At 30.1% G+C, this 19,896-nt stretch overlaps 1 protein-coding gene across 3 annotated transcripts in view; it reads left to right on the forward strand.

Moving 5' to 3' along the window:
- The first annotated feature begins 361 nt into the window (after positions 1-361).
- Positions 362-19,896, forward strand: part of LOC142325538 (uncharacterized) — a 344,160-nt gene continuing 324,625 nt past the window's right edge. The window contains exon 1 of one of the 3 annotated variants that reach the window (XM_075367410.1): positions 362-604. Coding sequence is in view for 2 of the 3 variants with exons in the window: in XM_075367408.1 (XP_075223523.1) it covers positions 10,724-10,748 (25 nt within the window). In the remaining variant the exon portion in view is untranslated. Of the gene's footprint in view, positions 605-10,708; positions 10,749-19,896 lie in introns of those variants that run through there. The other 2 variants (XM_075367414.1, XM_075367408.1) reach the window with 2 other exon arrangements.

Genomic DNA, 19,896 nt, shown 5'->3' on the forward strand with positions numbered 1-19,896 from the left:
ATTTTATTTATTTTTTTTTTAGTTTTGATTTACTTTCCATTTAATTTAAAATAAATACTTAGGGATTTTAATGAAATTTTTGTTTCTTTTTAGGACATTAGCGTTATACGATAGCTTGGCTAGTAAACGTAACTGTTTGAACAAGATTTATGTAATGAAGAGACAAACCACATCCTGCGTGTGGTAACACTGTCGATTGAACGGGACTTCACAGAAAATTTTTATGTGAAGTGTTACTTTAATAATCGGAAGTTATTTAGATTAAAACACTCCAATCTCAAGTGTCGATAAAGTCTTTTTTTATTTGCGATATTGCAGATAAACGAAATTATTCGATAAAAAAACATTTTATGTTTTACGTAATAGTGCTAAGGAAACGCGTGCAGTTTTTGTTATTAACATTATACTTTTTTTGTTGAATACTATATATTATGTTAAAATCTATTTAAACATTAATTTGTGTTTTATTTCTAAAAACTGTGCGTATCTTAAAAAATATATATATTATACATTTACCGGCATTATTTTTTATTAAATAAATTGAATTAATTCAGCAGCAAGCATTGAGAATAATTTGTTTATTAAACAGAGAATGGATAAACAGGTAGGAGATTTTTATTAATCCAATAAACAAAACAAAAACTATTATATTGCTTACTATATACTTTTTTTTATTGAGAAAACATAACAAATTACAGTTTGCTGCAGTATCAAGGTAATTTACGATAAACTAGTTATTTTTTATTAGGGTTTCTGCCTTTCATCCGGAATGTTCTGGGCTCAAAACTCGGTCAGGCTTGGACGCTAAGAAATTTATATAACATTAATATACTATCTTAGTTTCCTTTATTTCTGGAATAAACAAATAAATTACGCCTAACAACAGTAAGCCTTACTGATTCTTTAATTAGTCGTTTCCAATCTAAATTACTGACTTCTTCTAACAGTGCCGTTATTTAAAGACGATGACTATAACAGTCGTTTAATCCAGTTAAAAAATTATCTTGGAAGTACAACAGTTACCTTAACAGCTAATTAATAATGTTGCCACCTTTCTTTCAACCGATGAAACACGATTTGAGTTACTTACATTCTTTTGCCAAAAATTTTCTAATTTGAGTGCTTGTGAGGGACGCTTTGTTTGCTTAAAATACGATGGTTTGTTAAAATTATAGAGTGATAAAGATTACGTGATATACCATCATTAAATATTGAAATAAAATGCATTCAATCCTTTATTGTTTTGGTAATATTTGCCACGATTTCACGCAGGTGTAGATAACACCATAAATTATTATTAATACCGTTTCATGACAAATAAACGTGAAAATCGATGGAGTAATGACGGCATATTTCGTCTGGGGTAAGTGGATTAATACCAAAGACCAACAACCGATTATTTCACTTTCTAACTAACACCGTCTGTCGATAAATGTTCTTAAAACTTCGCGCACAACCGCATTTAAACCTGTCTGTCTACGTTTGGGAATCTTGTGGGAATAACAGAGTTAGAGGATATTTTTCTATCAATATGTGGGAAAATATTTGGTTAAATTCGTCATCGCAAAATCAGCTGATTTTCGAAGTCGAGAGTTTTAAGGGTCCTTGTAAAAGTAGTTACTTTTATATGGATTTGAGTGCTAGACTGAGGGTACCGGTGTTCTTTGGCGGTCTTATTTTTTTCTTGTTTAGCCTCCGGGAATTACCGTTCAGGTATTCCTCAGGACGATATGTATGAGCGTAAATGAAGTGTAGTCTTGTACAGTCTGAGGTCGACCATTCCTAGATGTGTGGTTAATTGAAACCCAACCACCAAACAACACCGGTATCCACAATCTAGTATTCAAATCCGTATAAAAGTAACTACTACCTTTACTAGGACTTAAACGCTGGAACTCTCGACTTCCAAATCAGCTGATTTGGGAATACGCGTTCATCACTAGACCAACCCGGTGGGTTGTTCTTTGGTGGTTGAGTTTCAGTTAACCTCACAGCTTAGGAGCGGTCGACCTGAGTCTGTTATAGACTACATGTTTACCAGTACATTTACACTGACATTGCAACTTCGTCAGAACTGATAAGCCGGTAGTAGCAATTGGATTTGCCTATACACACTGACATATTCAGACTCGGCAGCAATTGGAAAACTGGTCGGAGATAAAAACATTCGGGAAAATAGTCAAAAATGATGTGATAATAACATACTAGTACAAATAATTTCTTGATTAATAAATATTCATTGTGAAACTAATTATAATAATAATAATCTTTTCTTTTTTTTGTATATATTACTGAAGAAATATACCTCTTTCAGGGTCGGCCACCTGCTTCTTTGTAATTCTTAATATTCATAGTTATAGTCCCAAGTATTTATATGAATTTTATTGATACCAGTTATTTCAGAAATACTAATAATGATTTCATTTATTCGAAAAAAAAAACAGAATTGTAATAGTTATGATATTTTAAAACGTAATATAATATGTTGGTAATTAGTCAATTATCAAAATTGTGTACAATTAAATTTTTAAAAATTGGATAAATGAAGTGGTAGATTACTCTCAATTTTTAAACCTCAAAACAGATTATGATGATTTTGATTGAATTTAATTTGTTCATAAAACTGATTAAAGGTGACTTCGGAATATTTATATATTACATAAATTGGCTTTACTTCCTAGGTGCAGTTACAAAGGGAAAGTATGGCGGCGATCTGTTAAAATTTTAGGTATTGGATATTTTGCAAATGTCGATGTTCACAAAACTCCCTTATTGCAAAAAAAAAGCAGAAAAAGTTATAGAAACCGGAAGTTCTGTGTACCCAAGTATGTATGTTAGCTTGTATTCTGATAATATCTCCGGACTGGCTCGACGTAAATTCTTCGATAATCCCTCAAAAACTTTCTGTATGTATGGGCATTGATGCAATTAAAATTTGGATAAAATTAAAAAAAAGGGGAGAGAAAATTTTCACCAATTTTATTTTTTTTTTGTGTAGGATGGTTTTTTTTTATAGAAAATTGAGCTAGAACGATGAAAGTAGTTCAAAATTCCAAATTTATAAGTCAATCGGATTTAGAGGTGAGGGGATTTTCAACATTATTTCTAAGCAGTTTTTGCCATGTATCTCGAAAATTCGTCGACAAAAAAAGACTTGGAATTTGGCACAAATTTGCCTGTATATCCCAAGCTTTCACCTAATTTTCGATACAATCGGACAAGAGGCTATTACCGTACCCGTATTTTCTTTTTACTAAACTTTAAATTTTGTTAGCCTTATTGAATAACGTTGCTCTGAATGAAGTAAATAATTTCTTCAGTAAAAAAAAATTTTAGCCTCAAAAATCAAGAGGACTAAATGGGACCTATGCTGAAAGATATACATTTTTTTTTTACCTTTAATTTTTAATATTGAAAATCTAACTGTACGAGTATGTAGTATTAATTTAGACGAGCTAAAAACTTCTGACTTTTTTTAAAAAGAGGTTCCTATATGACCCTACTTAAGAATTTAAAAAAAATTATAACTTTTGATAACATCTGTTCTTCAAGTTGTACTTGTTATTAAAATGAGTTAGCTGTTGAACAAGGGTGTCAAATGGAACCCCAATCTTTTTACAGAAAGTTTTGAGTAATTATACTCTATAAAATACCAGTATAATTTTTATTATAAAAACATAATTTGGTCAAGAGATTTAACTGAGACTACATGTTTTAGTAAAAATTAACTTTTGTTTCAATTATATTTTTAATACGGCATAATTTTTAAGATAAATCTTTTGATCAAGAGAGTCAAATAAGATCCAGTTTTCTATACTGAAGATATTTATCGCAAATTTTCTCTAAATATCGTATTATTAAATCATTAATATTTTTAAAAAATCCTGTGGCGTATTAGAAATACGCCAGAGACAGTAAAGCAGGAAAAGTTATCCAACCCAAGTTTTGCGATTGCTGGATTTTTTTATTATTCACACTTCATGATTATTAATTGATTTTTATGTACGTATAAATTACTTCACGTTAAAATAATTAAGATAAGAAAATTTGGATGATTTGTGGATCTTTGGACCAAATCAGGGCAACATTTCTATGAAAAAAACCATTAATATTTCCATAAACCTACCGTACCTTACCTTAGATGGGAATACCTTTGTATTAAGAACAAATTGATTACAAAATATTTCTCAATACTGCTTCACAGATAAACCATTAATATTTGAAATTTCCTATTATTTTGTCCGAGTTGTTGTGAGTTTAAAGATTGATGAACTTTGAGGAACGCTAAGAAGGAAAATTTACTATCAGATTATTCGATTCTTTAATAAAGTTACACGCTTGAAATTTTGGTTCTTTGCGGTAGGATGAACCTTCTATAAGAGATTACAGATTTTAAAACTCCTTCACATGAACAGAAAGCCTACCTTACCTTACCTTAGATGGGAATATCTTTGTATTAAGAACAAATTGATTACAAAATATTTCTCAATACTGCTTCACAGGTGTAAGTCGTATTTTGAATAACGATTTCTTTGTTTTGATCCGTTAGCGAGTTACGACTAACGAAAGATTTCGCTCCGATTTTTGGGCAAAGAGTGAAATAAAAACCATACTGAAATTCTAGGAACACAAATTAAGGGAAAAATTTGATGGTTTCTTATGGTTTTTGACCTGAAAAATTGAATAAAACAGGTTTCATATCTCCAGTAGTTTTCATAACATCTGTCGTAAAACAGAACAATTTGTTGCATAAAACACGTTTTTTATGTTTGTAATAAAAAAATCTTTGTTAAATGACTGATAAATGTGCAAAATTTATTATCAAACCTTGTAGAAAATTTAATTCTGAACAAATTGATGTAAAACAACCCAATAAAAACAAATAATACAAGTTCAAGAAATTTTATTTTATTACTAACACTTACCGTATGAAAAAACTTTAAAATGTTATCAACTACAGAAAATGGAGTTAACATACAACTGATACAATGTTAAAAAAAATAAACATTTAATGATACATTTAATAAAGTTTGCTCTCCGCAATTCTGCACGACTTTCCTTAATTTGTGTGGCGGCATCTGTAATACAAGCAAACAGTTCTTCACGAGTATAGATCTTTCTTTTGTATACAATACTTTTCATCCAATCTCACATGCAAAAATCTAACTGTGTTAGATCGGTGATCTTGGTGGCTAGGGTGTGGCCCTCCACGACCAATATGGAAATTCTCATCGCTCTGGAAATTGCTCATTTATGTACGCCGATATGGGTCGTGAGAAGTGGGAAGGCGCACCAAGTTGTTGAAAGAACATGCGATATCTTGATGCTAGTATTTTGATCTTCTAACAGCAGCGGCAATTGTTCCTTAAGGAATTCCAAATAAATGTCAGAATTTAGATATCCTGGGAGAATGAATGGTCCAATTAGCTGGAGTCATCAACACAAGATGATATTTAGCCCGGAAAATACCACGATGATGCTCTTCAAAGGCCTTTTGGCAGTAAATCGGTGTGTCCGATTTACCTTAAGTCCCGAATATTAAGAGCTCAACGCCTAATATTGTTAACGGTAACGGGTGATTACCGTACTATTTCACGAGAAGCAGTCTTGATGATTGCAGGCGTGAAACCAATTGACTTGATTGCGTCTGAAAAGCAGCAGCGGTATTTTCTAGGAAGTCCGGTGAGTTGACTTCGGATAAAGTTCGATAAATTGAACATGTTGGATGTCTTCCCCTACGGGGTCAGGTCCAATTAGCTGATCGTAAACTAGATCACACCACATATTGACGCTAAATCGGTGTTGGAAATTACGTTCTACTGTCGTATGGATTGATTTCTGGACAAGTATGTTCGTTACGAAAATTACTGATGTTTTCCCGAGTAAACTGAACCTCGTCAGTAAATAAAATGAACCTGTGCAATCGGTCGTTCATATTCAAGTTTGAATATTGAAAACAATTCCGCAGCAGCAGTTGCACTTCCATTACATACCACCAAGATAAATTTCATGTTGTCATATTTCTGTCGTAAATAACAAAGGTATTGCTACAGTATGATATCCAATTAAAACAGAGAGTAAAACTATACTGTACTGGCAACAATTCACAACAGTAAAGCAGAACATGCAATGCACTGATAACATGACATAAAATTCATTGCTGGCCAGCTGATTTCTGGATAAATAGCCAGAAATCAACTTACTTAGGTTATCAACTTATGAAATCAAAATTTCTCAAATTTTCAATGACACACATTTCGGTGTCATGTTTTTAGTTGGCTCTGAATGATTATTTATATTTGCGTGGTTTCAATATTACTTTTGGGAATTTTGTTCTTTGCTTATTAGTAAGGGTGTAGTCGATTGTTTCATCATTATTTTAGGATATTATTTTCTGTGTAATTGGTTGTTTCGAGTTTTTGTTGCTTGGATGGTCTTAAGGCTATATGGGCTATAAGATATTTGGGTGGTTTAATTTACTTAAGTCGCCCACCTTGGTGGCTTTTCTTTTTGTTTTGGTGTATTCTGTGATAAAATACAGTTGTTTTAGATGTTTGTTTGAATTTAATATAATTCAAATAAATTTGTTAATTAATCAGTTGTGATTTTGTTTGCATTGGCAACGGCCATGTTTGTTCTTTGTGATTGGTTGTTGTGTTTGGCAGCAGCCATCTTGCATTGATCTGACTGGTATTTCATTTATTTACATTGCCATTTGATTTATTGGATTTGTTATTGACAGTGAACAACTTTAAATTAATTTAATAGTCTTTATTTGTTTTAATTTAGTTAATATTGAGTATGTCTGATAAATTGGGTAAGAAGGATAAGTCTAGACAGGCAAAATGCGCTCCTGGTGAAGTAGTAGTTGAAGTGCAGCCTGATGATTTCTTCTCATCAGGAGATGATGAGCCAAGGGCTGGGGTATCTGGTATCTCTACCCGGGTTAAGAATTTGGTGCAGAATTTTGTTCAAGTGACCAGGCATGTGAGGAGTTCTGCTCCGCTTGTGAGGGAATTTAATGAGCATTATGAAACACTTATGCAGTTCTTAGAGAGTCCCAGCAGCAGTTCAGCTAAGGTACACGAAAGGGTTTTCCCCAGAATGAGAGAATCGAAAGCAATCGTTTCTGCCATCGTGGAAGGATATGATAAGATGGTTGAGAGGACTCCAGAGGTGCGCGAGGTGACTGTAAAGGAAAAGGTTTCTGTTCCAGTTGTGGTATCTTAACATAAGTCCTATTCTCAGATATTGAAGGAGAAATGAGTGGCCAGTTTGTCTCAAAAACAGCCTGAGGTTGTTTTTGTTTATTTAAAGGAAGGAGTATAGGCGAAATCTATCAAGGAAATGAAGGACAAATTACAGGTAGTCCTTTGAAAGAAGAGGTCAAGCCTGAGAATTCGAAACATACGTGAGACGAAGAAGGGGCTAATTGTCGTTGCCGACGACAAAGAGACAATTAAAGTTATATCTAACTCTTCGAGGTCAGTAAAACCGACATGTAAGTCGCCCTTAAAAGGAAGAGGCGTCCTAAGGTTATCGTGTATGATATTGATCGATGTCTATCTGAGGAAGAATTAATGACTCTCATACCGGAGCAAAATACTCAAATGACTGTGGCTACCTTCAAGGCTGATTGTCGACTGTTATTCAAAATGCGTAGGCATGAGGCAGAGTGTTACCATGGTGTCTTACACTTCTCTTCGTGTAATATTAAAGAATATGTAGATGTTCAGCGTTGTTTCAAGTGTTGCCAGTTTGGACACACAGCTAAACTGTGTAAACATCTGGTGATAGTGTGCTCCCACTGTGGGTTTTCCACTCCAGTTTAGCCCATAAGGGCTAGGTACGGTGGGGGTGGCGTGGCGACTGAAACCGTCACATGGAGGGTGTCTTCCTCTACGGGGTCAGGATGTAACAGAAAATTCAAGAAAGATATATACACTTTATTGTCTGAATGAGATTAGTACTTGTTTTCTTATTTTATTAGTTTTAAAATTTTATTTTTATCTTTAATACAGCAGTATTTTTGTATCATTGCTCTTTGTAGGAATGCAAACATGCTTTTTATGTGTAATACCATCTTTTTCAAATGGTAAAAGTTAAAATAAAATAAAATTTCTTGAACTTTTATTTATTTTTTATTGGGATATTTTACATCAATTTTCTCAGAATTAAATTCCCTAGATTTGATAATAAATTTTACCTATTTATTACTCATTTAACAAAGTTTTTGTATTGTAAACATAAAAAAATGTGTTTTTAGGCAACAAATTGTTCTGTTTTACATCGGATGTTATGAAAACTACTGGAGATATGAAACCTGTTTTATTCAATTTGTCATGTCAAAAGCCATAAGAAACCATCAACTCTTAATTTGTGTTCCTTGAATTTCACTATGGTTTTATTTCACCCTTTGCCCACGAATCAAGGTGAAATCTTTTGCTAGCATTGCAAACATAGTGTTTCTGGGCCCTTGCTTATATGAATCTTTTATTATTTTTGCTAGTAGATTGAGCTACTCTGGTGAAATGAGGTCGTACTGAAATTTCCAAGACGTTAATTAAGGGACAGATTTTAGTGGTTTCTTATGGTTTTTGATGTGAAAAAGCGAATGAAATAGGTCCCAGAACCGTATCTGCAGTAGATTTCAGAAATATTGGATGGAAACCAATAAATTAGAGTAAAAACCTCTCCTTTTATGTTTGACACAGAATAACGTTATTAAACGGACAATAAACATTAAAACCTATATAAACAAAAACTTGTAGAGAATTTAATTATGAACAAATGATGTACGATAAGATGAATAAAAAAAGAAAGGTTAGAAAAATTCAAATTTTATTTTGAAACAGTACACTAAACAATATGTGTACCTTTCCTTTTCCATTTAGCTTCCAGAACCACCATAAGGTATTAATTCAGAGGATGAAATGTATGAATGTATAATTAAAGAATAGTCTTGTACAGTCTCAGGTCGACCATTCCTGAGATATGTCTTTAATTGAAACCCAAACATCAAAGAACACCGGTATCTATCATCTAGTATTTAAATCCGTATAAAAGTAACTGTCTTTATTAGGATTTGAACCTTAGGACTCTCGACTTTGAAATCAGGTGATTTGCGATGACGAATTCACCACTAATATGTGCATTATGTGTACCAGTTTATAATAAATACTCAAAAAAGAGTCCGCCAATTTCAACACATTTGTACTGTTTTGTTACTCATTTTCAGTAGGGCAGGTTATGAAATTCCCAGGAGAACTTTATGATAGATTCTGTATAATACCTTTGAAACATTACAAAAAGAATACTTCCACCTTCATTTATAATGTATTTAAAAACTACTATAGTTATATATTGGTACAATATTGCTTTGAACCATCCAAATTGCAAGTGAATGATTAGTTTATTCCGACTGTTTCAGAAATTATTTAAAATAATCTTTATACATACCTAATTTTTGGCAGATTTAATTTTTTTCTATTGTTCAGAAAACGGCAATTTCTAGACTTAGGAATGATATTGCTTAAGTTTTTTTTAAATTTTTAAATGTATTATTTACTTTAATGTTAATGTACAGAGGTATTTGTATAATACGCTTCATTGAAAATAATTGTGAACAAAAAGAAATCAATTTGTTTTTCAGAAATTTGAAGAAAATACAGTAATATATACAATAAATTAAATCAGCAGTTTATCATGGTTCCATCTTTTTACAAAATTATATAACAAAATCATTTTTTTTTTTTCAAAAAGATTGGTTTTTTTTCTATGGTGGTATGTTATTCTAGTTGCAAAATAGTTTTTAAAACCGAATTAATTAAATCACGTATAAGCACTACAGAAATCAATCAAACGGACAACAAAATCAAATTTTGCAAAACATCTCATAGAAAAAAGACACATACAAAACAAAGATCTCAACACACTTATCATTAGGAGATTAAAAAACAAAATATAAAATTACAATTTTTTGTTTATAAAAGTTTACAGGAAATTATGATTCTTTTTTATCATTATATTTTTGTTTTGGTTATCCTTATTGTCTTTTTTAAATTCAATTCATCAAAAAAAAAAAAATTTTTGTTTAATTTAAAACTCGTGAGATTTTTCTTACTCTGAAATACAAAATCCCAGCCGATAAATCCAAAAAAGGACGAAATAGGACAGTTGTGATAACATTTAATTTGCAACTATTATAGACTAGAATACCTCTGAAGTATTATCTTACGGTCGTTACGGTGGCTAAACAGAAAAATAAAAGTAATATAGAGTAGAATATTTTATCTAATTAAAAAAAAAAGAAATTTTTGTTAATGTTGTAAGTATTTTACTGCTTAATAATATAACAAGTCATGCGATCTGTCTGCTATTAACTTGCTCAGTTTCCTAATAGTTCGGTATAGAACTGCTAGATCGCAATAGTAGTACTTTATTTCCCTAACTATAAGTTTTTTATTTCGTTCACCACCTTGTTTACAGTTTATTCAAGCGCTTTTGAACAGAATGATTTGGCTGATGTTTGTGTATTTGGATAGATAAAAAAAATGGTTTCTGAAAACTGTATGCTGTTTATTGATTAACGAATAATCTTGAAATTGCATCAAAAATTTATTAGTATACAGCGATTTAAATTAATGTTCAGAAATGTATTTGATTTAATAATTTAAATCTTTTAAATAAAAAGTAATTATGTTTTCAGCAATTCACGTTTTGAATGTTTTCATTCTGCATTTCGTTCTGTAAGTATGTTTAATTTGTATGTTGTTTTTTAAGACATAGATTAGTAGTGAAATATAAACTCTTTCTGAATGTAATTAAAGAAAGGTACGATGTTCAAAATTACGGTGGGCTGTTGAAGAAACTTTCAATTGGAAATTTGGTAATTCTCATGTTTTTAATGTTTTAAGTATTAAAAAATGTTTTGTTTTTTTAATAGCCATAAGGTTTGAAAGGTTATATTATAGACATTTACACATAATTGATTAGGTTAGAATTGCTGTATCATGTGAGGTGAAATTGAGAGACTACGAGGTCTGTAAATGAAGTAAGAGACCAGTTTTTTTGGCAGTAAAGTGACAACACTGTAAAGTTACTAATAAAAATATGGTTATATGTATAGCTGTTATGAAAGTATTTCAAAATTGAAAAGGGAATATGGAGGTGACCCTCTGTCAAAGCCCAAGGTTTTAGGTGGTCTAAAGCATTTTCAGATAGCCGGGAATCAGTTGCCGACTATCCACAATGTAGAAGACCGTTAACGTCAAAAAGTGATGACAGTGTTGAACGAATCGGAGACTTGATACTGTACGACCGGCGATTAACTGTGAGAATGATTGCAGAACAATTGAATTTGAACCGTACCACAGTCCCACAAATTTTGACAAACGAATTGGACATGGAAAAAGTTTCTGCAAAATTGGTCCCAAAAAGCCTCACTGGAACAAAAAAACAGTAGGGTGGAAGTGTGCCACGATATTCTAGGGCGAATTGAAATTGATCCTGATTTTCTAAAATTTGTTATTATTGGTGATGAATCTTGGATATTTGAGTAGGACCCAGAAACAAAACGCCAGAGCCAGGAGTGGCACACTTCAAATTCACCACATCCCAAAAAAGCAAAAATAAGCAAATCAAAACCATGATAATTTGTTTCTTTGATAGTAATGGCATTGTCCATAAGGAATTTTTTGCCTACAGGACAAACTGTAAATCAATATGTTTACGATAAATCTTTGAAAGACTGCGGAAAAGAGTTGCCCGCATGAGACCAGCCATCAAAGACAACTGGATGCTGCATCATGACAATTCACCTTGCCACACTGCGCTCTCAATTAATGAGTTTTTGGCAAAGATAAACATAACTGTAGTTCCTGAACCACCTTATTCACCTGACAAGTCCCTGCGATTTTTTCCTGTTCCAACTTTGAAAAAGCACCTCAAAGCACACCATTTTGGAACAGCAGAAAACATAACAAAAGTGTAATCAACCATCAGAAGGATATTCCAGTTTCTGAGTTTCAACACTCTTATGAAGAGTAGGAAAACCATTTGAAGTGTTATATGGCTTCCCAAGGGAAACTATTTCGAAGGTGATAAGAGTCCATGTATAATTGGATTGTAAATAAAAAGTTTTTCTGAACCAGTCTCATTACTTTATTTACAGATCTCGTATGATAATGATATTGACAGTACCCCCAAAAAAATATCAATTAAAAAGAAACTTTCATTCCATTAGATAATTAATTTCGTTTGACTACTTATCATAAACCATGTAATTTCTGCAGTCTGTGATCATAGGTATAAAATCAATGTATGGTGAAAATATATTCACTTTTTCTGATACAAATCACTCGAAATGTGTATGCTTTTGAGTAGGAAGAAAAGAGTGGTTACCTACTTTATAACACTTAATTTATTTTACACAATATTCATATGCATAACTACTTTAACACATAATACAATCTTGTATATATGTCTACAGACATAAGATTAATGTATTGATACTCAATTACATAACTCTTGATCCTGTATCCGTTGCTAATCCTGCTTAAGAACTGTGTATCCACCGTAAGGGATACACAAATAATATCACTCGCAATAATGTTTTATTGTTAGAGTGAGGGGTAACAACTTTTGGGGGGGATAACTTGCAAGTGCATATTACAATAATACAAATTATGAATTAATAGTACATATTAAGATAACTGGTGTCAATTACTGTGATGATGATACATGTGTATTTTCACATGTAAACAGACAACTAGAAAGTTTTATTTTCTGATTTTCGTTTCATACCTTGCAATTTCTAATTGCCATCTGCTCATTTTGCTCACTCTGCAATTAAAGCATATTCCACTGTAGTTACGGACAAAGAGGTGGCATAACTATATTATAATTTTGAATTTTCTATCACAAGAGATTCATTTACTTTAGTTGCTGAAATTTGTGAAGGCATTTGCAAAATTGTATTTGTAAATTTGGATTAGTAATAGGCAACTGAATTTTTTCCAACTAAATATGCTAAATCATAAACAGCATGCAGTACACATGAACTTAAAAGCGGTACTGGATTTATGATTACTGTATTAAAATTATGATTACCATTATGTTTGTTTTTTGGGTCTTGTTTGTTTTGCAACCACTGGTTGGTTGTATCTTACATTTTCACTTATTAAAGCTGATATGTCATGAATATAGAGGATTAGAACTATATTTATTTTTAAAAGTGAACAAAAGTTTGTTACAAATTTATTTGAGAATACTATAAAAAATATAATTCAGGAAATTGTAAAGAAAATTAACAAAAATTTTAATATTTTTACTAATAAAAAACCAATTTGGTTAGAAATTATTTCAGTTATTCTGATGATCAAAAAATTATGTCCTGTGGAATTTTTGCCCTGTGTACTTTTGTCACGAAATTCACAAAATGGAAACAGTGTTCCCAAAACTTGAAATTAGTGTTATTAAAACATAAACAGCAAAAGATAAAGTGAAATTATGTTAGATGGTCAAAATACATGGTCAGCGTAAGTTGTAGTTGTATAACCAATGAAACCAATTTCTTTCCTTTTTATTGTTTCTTTTATAACATAAAAAAATATGTTATTGCCATGAATTTATTGTTCACAAATTATTCATTCTGATGATTGAAACATATGTATTTTTTTAATAATATTTAGAATGTGATCTTTGTATTATACAACTTTATTTTACAGTTTATTAAAACCATTAATCTTTATTTAATTCTATAATGATTGATTATTAAAAATATCACTGAAAATACTAAAAGATTTTATCTTGGTTAGGATCTTGGAACTAATTGGCGACATCTTCAGGTGAATAAGTGATAATACTATTTATTATTAATGGTGCCCAACCTAAAAAAGTTAGCAAACACCTTAAATTAGTAATCATAATGTCTTATTTAATTGCTTTTGTCAAATTTTTTTTTTATATTGTTTTGAGATTTTTTTTTTGTATGTTGTATAAAATTTCGAAATTGAGGTTAATGTCTTTGTCATGTTTGTATTCTTTATAATGTGTTGTGCAAAATTTGAATCTGCTGTTATACATAGTACCTGTTTGTGTTCAGTGTTCATTGAATCTAATTTTAAAGACGCTTGTAAATTAGAATGACTCAGCACCACACAAACCATTTGTCACATTTTATAACAAATGAGATCATGATAAACTGCTGATTTTAATTTATTGCAGAGTGTTTTCTTTAATTTCTGAAAAACAAATTTTCTTCAAAATCTATTTTTTTGTTCATAACAGTTATTATTTTCAATAAAACACATTCATAAGACATTGTTACACTACTCAAGTTATTGACTTATTTGTTTCATGATAGTCCAGACAGTTTTTCGTTCAAAATTCTTTTGGACAAATCCGATTGTCATGAATTCTGGACAGTAATTAGGGAATAGCTCAAGGAACAAAGGTTATATAGTGCTGATGTGTACTTTCCTGGGGGTTGATGGAAGTTATTATATTCAAAATAACTGCAGAAATCAATGGAGGAATAAATTCTAAGCAAAAACGTTTTATAAAATGTTTTTGTAGACTCAATACTTTTTGAGTTATTTGTGATTGAAAATGTTGATTTTTCATCCAACCATTCATTGAACGATTTTTTACGAATAACTCAAATCCTTAACATTTTATCGAAAAACTTGATTATTGTTAGCAAAAATAAAGCTTATAAAGTAACTTTTTTTTTTTAATTTTTTTTAATTTCTGTAGATGCAATGCGAACCGAGTTATGCCTCGTTGAAGGTAACTTTTTGTTCACCAAAAACTTTTTTGGAGGAAAAGTTGTAGGATTTTTTTCAAATTACTTGAAAAGACCTTTAAAATTAGCTTTGGTAAAAGTCATTAGCATGAAAACTAAGGGAGTTAGAATGAAAATAAAATGGTTTTCGTTTTTCGGAGAAAAAAATCAGCAAAACAAATGACTTAGTCGGCAAGAATTGGAATTGATCGTAATCCTTTTACAGTTTACTTTATTTAAGTACTAACAATATGTTCTAGAAGTATGAACAGTTTGGAATGCCTAGATATTTGAAAAAAAGTTGATTCAAATTTGAAAAAGTTTTTGAAATTGATTATAAAACATTATTTTCCACAATAATTAAAAAATTAAAGAAAATACGTTAAAAAAATGCTATATTGCACATGTATATATATGAATGTATATCTCTTTTATATGGTGTAGTCAGCACATTTCCAAAACTGAAAGAATAAACACATGGTGGTAGTTTTTAATTATAAGGAAACATGATTGTTAATTTTAATCACAAGGCCGGTTTGTAAGATTTGGGATGTTGCAATAAATTATAAATTACATTAATAACTGTAAAAAGTTTATAATACATAAATATATCATTAAAATATTTTAAGCTGTTGAAAACTAAGTTTTTTTTCATTAAGTTGGATTCTAAGGGCTGCAATGTTGTAACACATCATAAATTATGTTTCAGAATATGAAACAATGTTTATTCTACACATTTAAATAATTTTGAGCTACAAAACACTTACATTATAATTTTAACAATTTTTTTCATAATGAGTGATTATTAAGGGTTGAAACATGGCAATAAATCATAAATTATATTATAAAGAGTAAAGGGATTTTAATTCATTTTAAATGCACCATTTAAACTTTCGAAAATTTATTATTTTTTTTATTTCATCATAAGGGATGGTTCTAAGGGTTGAAACATAGTAAAACATCATAAATTATGTTCCACAACATAAAATAATGTTTTTTCTACGTACTTAAAAATGATTTCAATCTATGAAACATTTAAATCTATGGTTTTTGAATTTTTTTAACACGGGGTATTTTTCACCCCCAAAAAACAAAAAGCACACATCAGGAAAAGTTAGTAACCAACTTTTGAAGTAGAGGATTAGATAAGCTTAATTACAAATTTTTATGAAAATCAATGTTGTTTGAAAGAATTCTGAGGTAATACTCTATTTTTATCATCAAACACTGGATTATGAGTAATGTTATAGATATTAATATAGTTCTTGTTTAATTTACAGATTTTTTAAAAGATTGTTATTTAAAAATTAATTATTTTTTTATTATCTTTTTAAAATGCAAAACTGCATACAATTTTGTTTAGGGTTTGATTTAGTTATTAAATTATAATCTCTTTTAGAGTAAGTATTTCATATTGACCTCCATGCAAAGCGATTGGTTGGCCTTGAGGAGACAGTATTTCTGAGAACATAAGTAGATTACGTTATTACATTTTTGTCTCTAAAATGAAAATTACATAATGTAAGTTATAAAGCCGTTTTGAGATTAAAAACCTAATTTATTTATGGTAAGGAAAGCTACTGGTGTCTTGTTCAATGATAAATTCATATGATCATATTTATTTCATCTGCAACAAAATCAACCCTATTATTTCATTTTGAACCATCTTAATAAAACTTATCCTTGTCATTATTAATTTATGTATTTTTTAAATTGATTTCATTTTCAGCTTTTTTCATCGTGTCATTAATACTTTTGAAGAGACTTGTTTTCTCTGCTTTTTATAACAGATGAATTTTTATAAATGTAATTATACTTTTTATAACTATAATTTTTTTATTTAAAATTAATTAAAACTATAAATTATTATCTTGGTCACTGAAATAAATAAACTACTCTGATATTATTAAAGCTGTTTATAGATAACAAAATTATTGTTTTGCTATGAAAGGACAGAAGAAAAAGGACTTTTAGCAATACTTTTTTTTTACAGAAGACTTATTTTTTTTTATAAAATCTATATAACTTAAAAAATGTTAATAAATATTAGTAATGTTAATGTTAATAATGTTAATAAATATTGTTTTCTAAAAATACCAATTCCAACAGAAATGTAAACCAAACGCATAAAAATATTTTTATTATGTTGATATGCAATTTATACGAAAAAAGGTATTAAATTGTGGTCTTAACAATTTTTTCCTTGAAAGACTTAAATAATAAATAAAATAACATATTAGTTATGAAATGAAAAAATAGTTTAAATATCACTTATTTAATACTAGTGAAAGTTGCTATTATTAATGTAATTAAATTTTAATACATTTTTAGTAATATATTAAAGTATAAAAAGTAACTACAAATTCAAATAATTAAACAAATTTAATTTTTGATAAATATGTAATAAACTATAATGACTAGTTCGATCTTCAAATGATGCAGTATGATTTTTACAATAGAAAAATTGTTCTCAGTTGGTGAACAGCCTATTTTTGTGTTTACCTTGTTGGTCTTCAGGAAATGTACTGGAAAATTTAATTAACTTTTGCAAGAATTTAATTTTTTCTGGCTTATTCCACAGATAGAAATAAACAGTTCTTTTGCAGACTTTCATCTCTTAATTTTTTTCAATTTTCAATTTTATTTTATGATGAAACTTTGTTCTCTAAAATTTGCAACATTTTCACATTGTTTATTACATCTTTGCTGGAGGATTACTCTGCATTTATGCAGGGTAATCGTCTAGCAAATGATATAATTGCAAATAATTCTCCATCTTTCCTGGACAAGCTGGATGATGATGATTGGCCATTTTGACTGATGCTAAACCAGCTGAGGTTAAGAATGTGATGCAGCACTCGAGGAGCTTGAGGAGACTATTGGCGCACTCTCAGATTTCATATGGAAGTGCTCAGTGAGCGATGAAGCAGTTACACTTTTGTGTATGTCATGTTGACAGTGTTCAGGAATTGAAGGGGCTGGATAAAGAAAAGCGTGTAGTGTACTATACATGGTTTCGGCCAATTATTGACAAATATGGAATCGCAGAGATTGACTATGTTATCTACACTGATGAGGTGTGGTTTCAGCTTAATGGCTAAGAACAGTCAAAACAGTAGAATTTGGTCGACTGAAAATCCACATGTGTTGTATTAAAACCCCTTACACTCTCAGTAGATGGGACTGTGGTTTGCTGTGTCACATCATTGAATAGTTGGCCCCATTTTCTTTGAAACTACAGTGAACAGTGTTGTGTACCAAGACATTATAATACAGTTTATTGCACTTCTTGAAGATGATTGTTGAGTCCAGCAAAACAGTACCTCTTGTCCCATATCTAATGAAACTGTGCATTTCTTACACGAGTTTTTTGGCAAGCATATCATCTCTAAAGGATTTTGGTCCCACATTCACCCGAATTAACATGCTAAAATCTCTTTTTTTCTATGGGGTTATCTTAAAGGAAAGGTCTATAAAAACTGACCACACACACTGGAGGAACTAAAGATTAACATAGCAACGGAGATTAAAAACATCAACATACTCGTACTCCACAAAGTGGCCTCAAATGTGGTAAACATTGTGCATTACTGAACAGGAGAGCCATTTTGAGCATATGTCGTGAAAATAAATAAATATTTAAAGTTTTAATTTTTTTTTTTGTTACTTTGTTGTGTCCAATTTTCGGATTTCTCATTACTTTATATAATTTACTCTTTTTACTAACATCAGTTAATCTAACATAGCTGTACATTTTTTTGATAAAATATTTCTGTCGTTTCATTCACCCTTACCTCTAGTATTAGTGATAATATAAAATAAAAATGACTAAAAATGAAGCCAGAAATGGAACCGAAAAAACAGAGAAAAATAGCACATTTTTACATTATAACAATTAAACTAACAATGAATTAGCTTATTGCTTAGACTAACTGTACTTTTTCTTTCTTTTTCCTGTTTAGCCTCCGGTAACTACCGTTTAGATAATTCTTCAGAGGATGAATGAGGATGATATGTGTGAGTGTAAATGAAGTGTAGTCTTGTACATTCTCAGTTCGACCATTCCTGAGATGTGTGGTTAATTGAAACCCAACCACCAAAGAACACCGGTATCCACGATCTAGTATTCAAATCCGTGGCTAACTGTACTAAACTGTATTATAAGTAATGATGACCTTCATGAAAGTAGAATGAATATTCATATAATAGAGAATGATGGGTGGTTTTAGCTCTTTCTTTGCATATTCAGTGGACTAATCCCCTTCTTTGGCTGTACCAGGTTTATAATATGTATATTTACTTATAATTGAGCTCCTTTTTTGGCACAATAAATGAACAGGATGATGTGGATCATCTTTAACAGTCAAGATGTCATAGAACAAAAAATCAGTAAAAATAGACTAAACTTCTTTTTCTTCTGTACCTTTCATTTATAAATTTGAATACGCATTAAAAAAAAAAAAACAACAACAGTGAAAATATTAATTCTACAATACAATGCATCAATTGAATTAATTCATAAATAACATTGTACAAACTAAATCTGAACATGATTGATTTAAGGAAATAATAAATTTAATTTAGAAAAATTAAATAGTACAAATAATATGTATGTGCTTAGTTAGTTTTAATTATTGTTATGCCTTTTTAATTGTTAGTTTTGTGCTTATTTTAATTGTTCGGTATCTTTATTTTATTTCATTTTATTATTCATGTATTTTATTACAGATAAGAATTATAAGCACTCCTATAATTTTATTATTTAATTAACTGTGAAAATACTCTTAAAAAATTTACAGGATTTACCCTATTGAACATGTGTAAGATGTAGATTTGAAAATCATTTTCATTTTGTGGTGTTGGCATGCTGATTTATAACAGTACATTCAGTTCAGTGAATCTTCTATTCATTAATTGTTAAATCCAAATAAAGGTAATTTATTCATAAAAAATTAATGTATTTTATAAAAATATTGATAAGATAAATTAATTAATTGATTAAGATGTCTTAATTAATTTATATAATTACACTTTATGTACTGCTATTTATAAATCTATTATCTCCATATACATTCATTATTATAGAATGAATTAATCATAATATTTAAAAT

Source organism: Lycorma delicatula, chromosome 5 (genome assembly GCF_047948215.1).
Source record: "Lycorma delicatula isolate Av1 chromosome 5, ASM4794821v1, whole genome shotgun sequence".
Classification (NCBI taxonomy): Eukaryota; Metazoa; Arthropoda; class Insecta; order Hemiptera; family Fulgoridae; genus Lycorma; species Lycorma delicatula.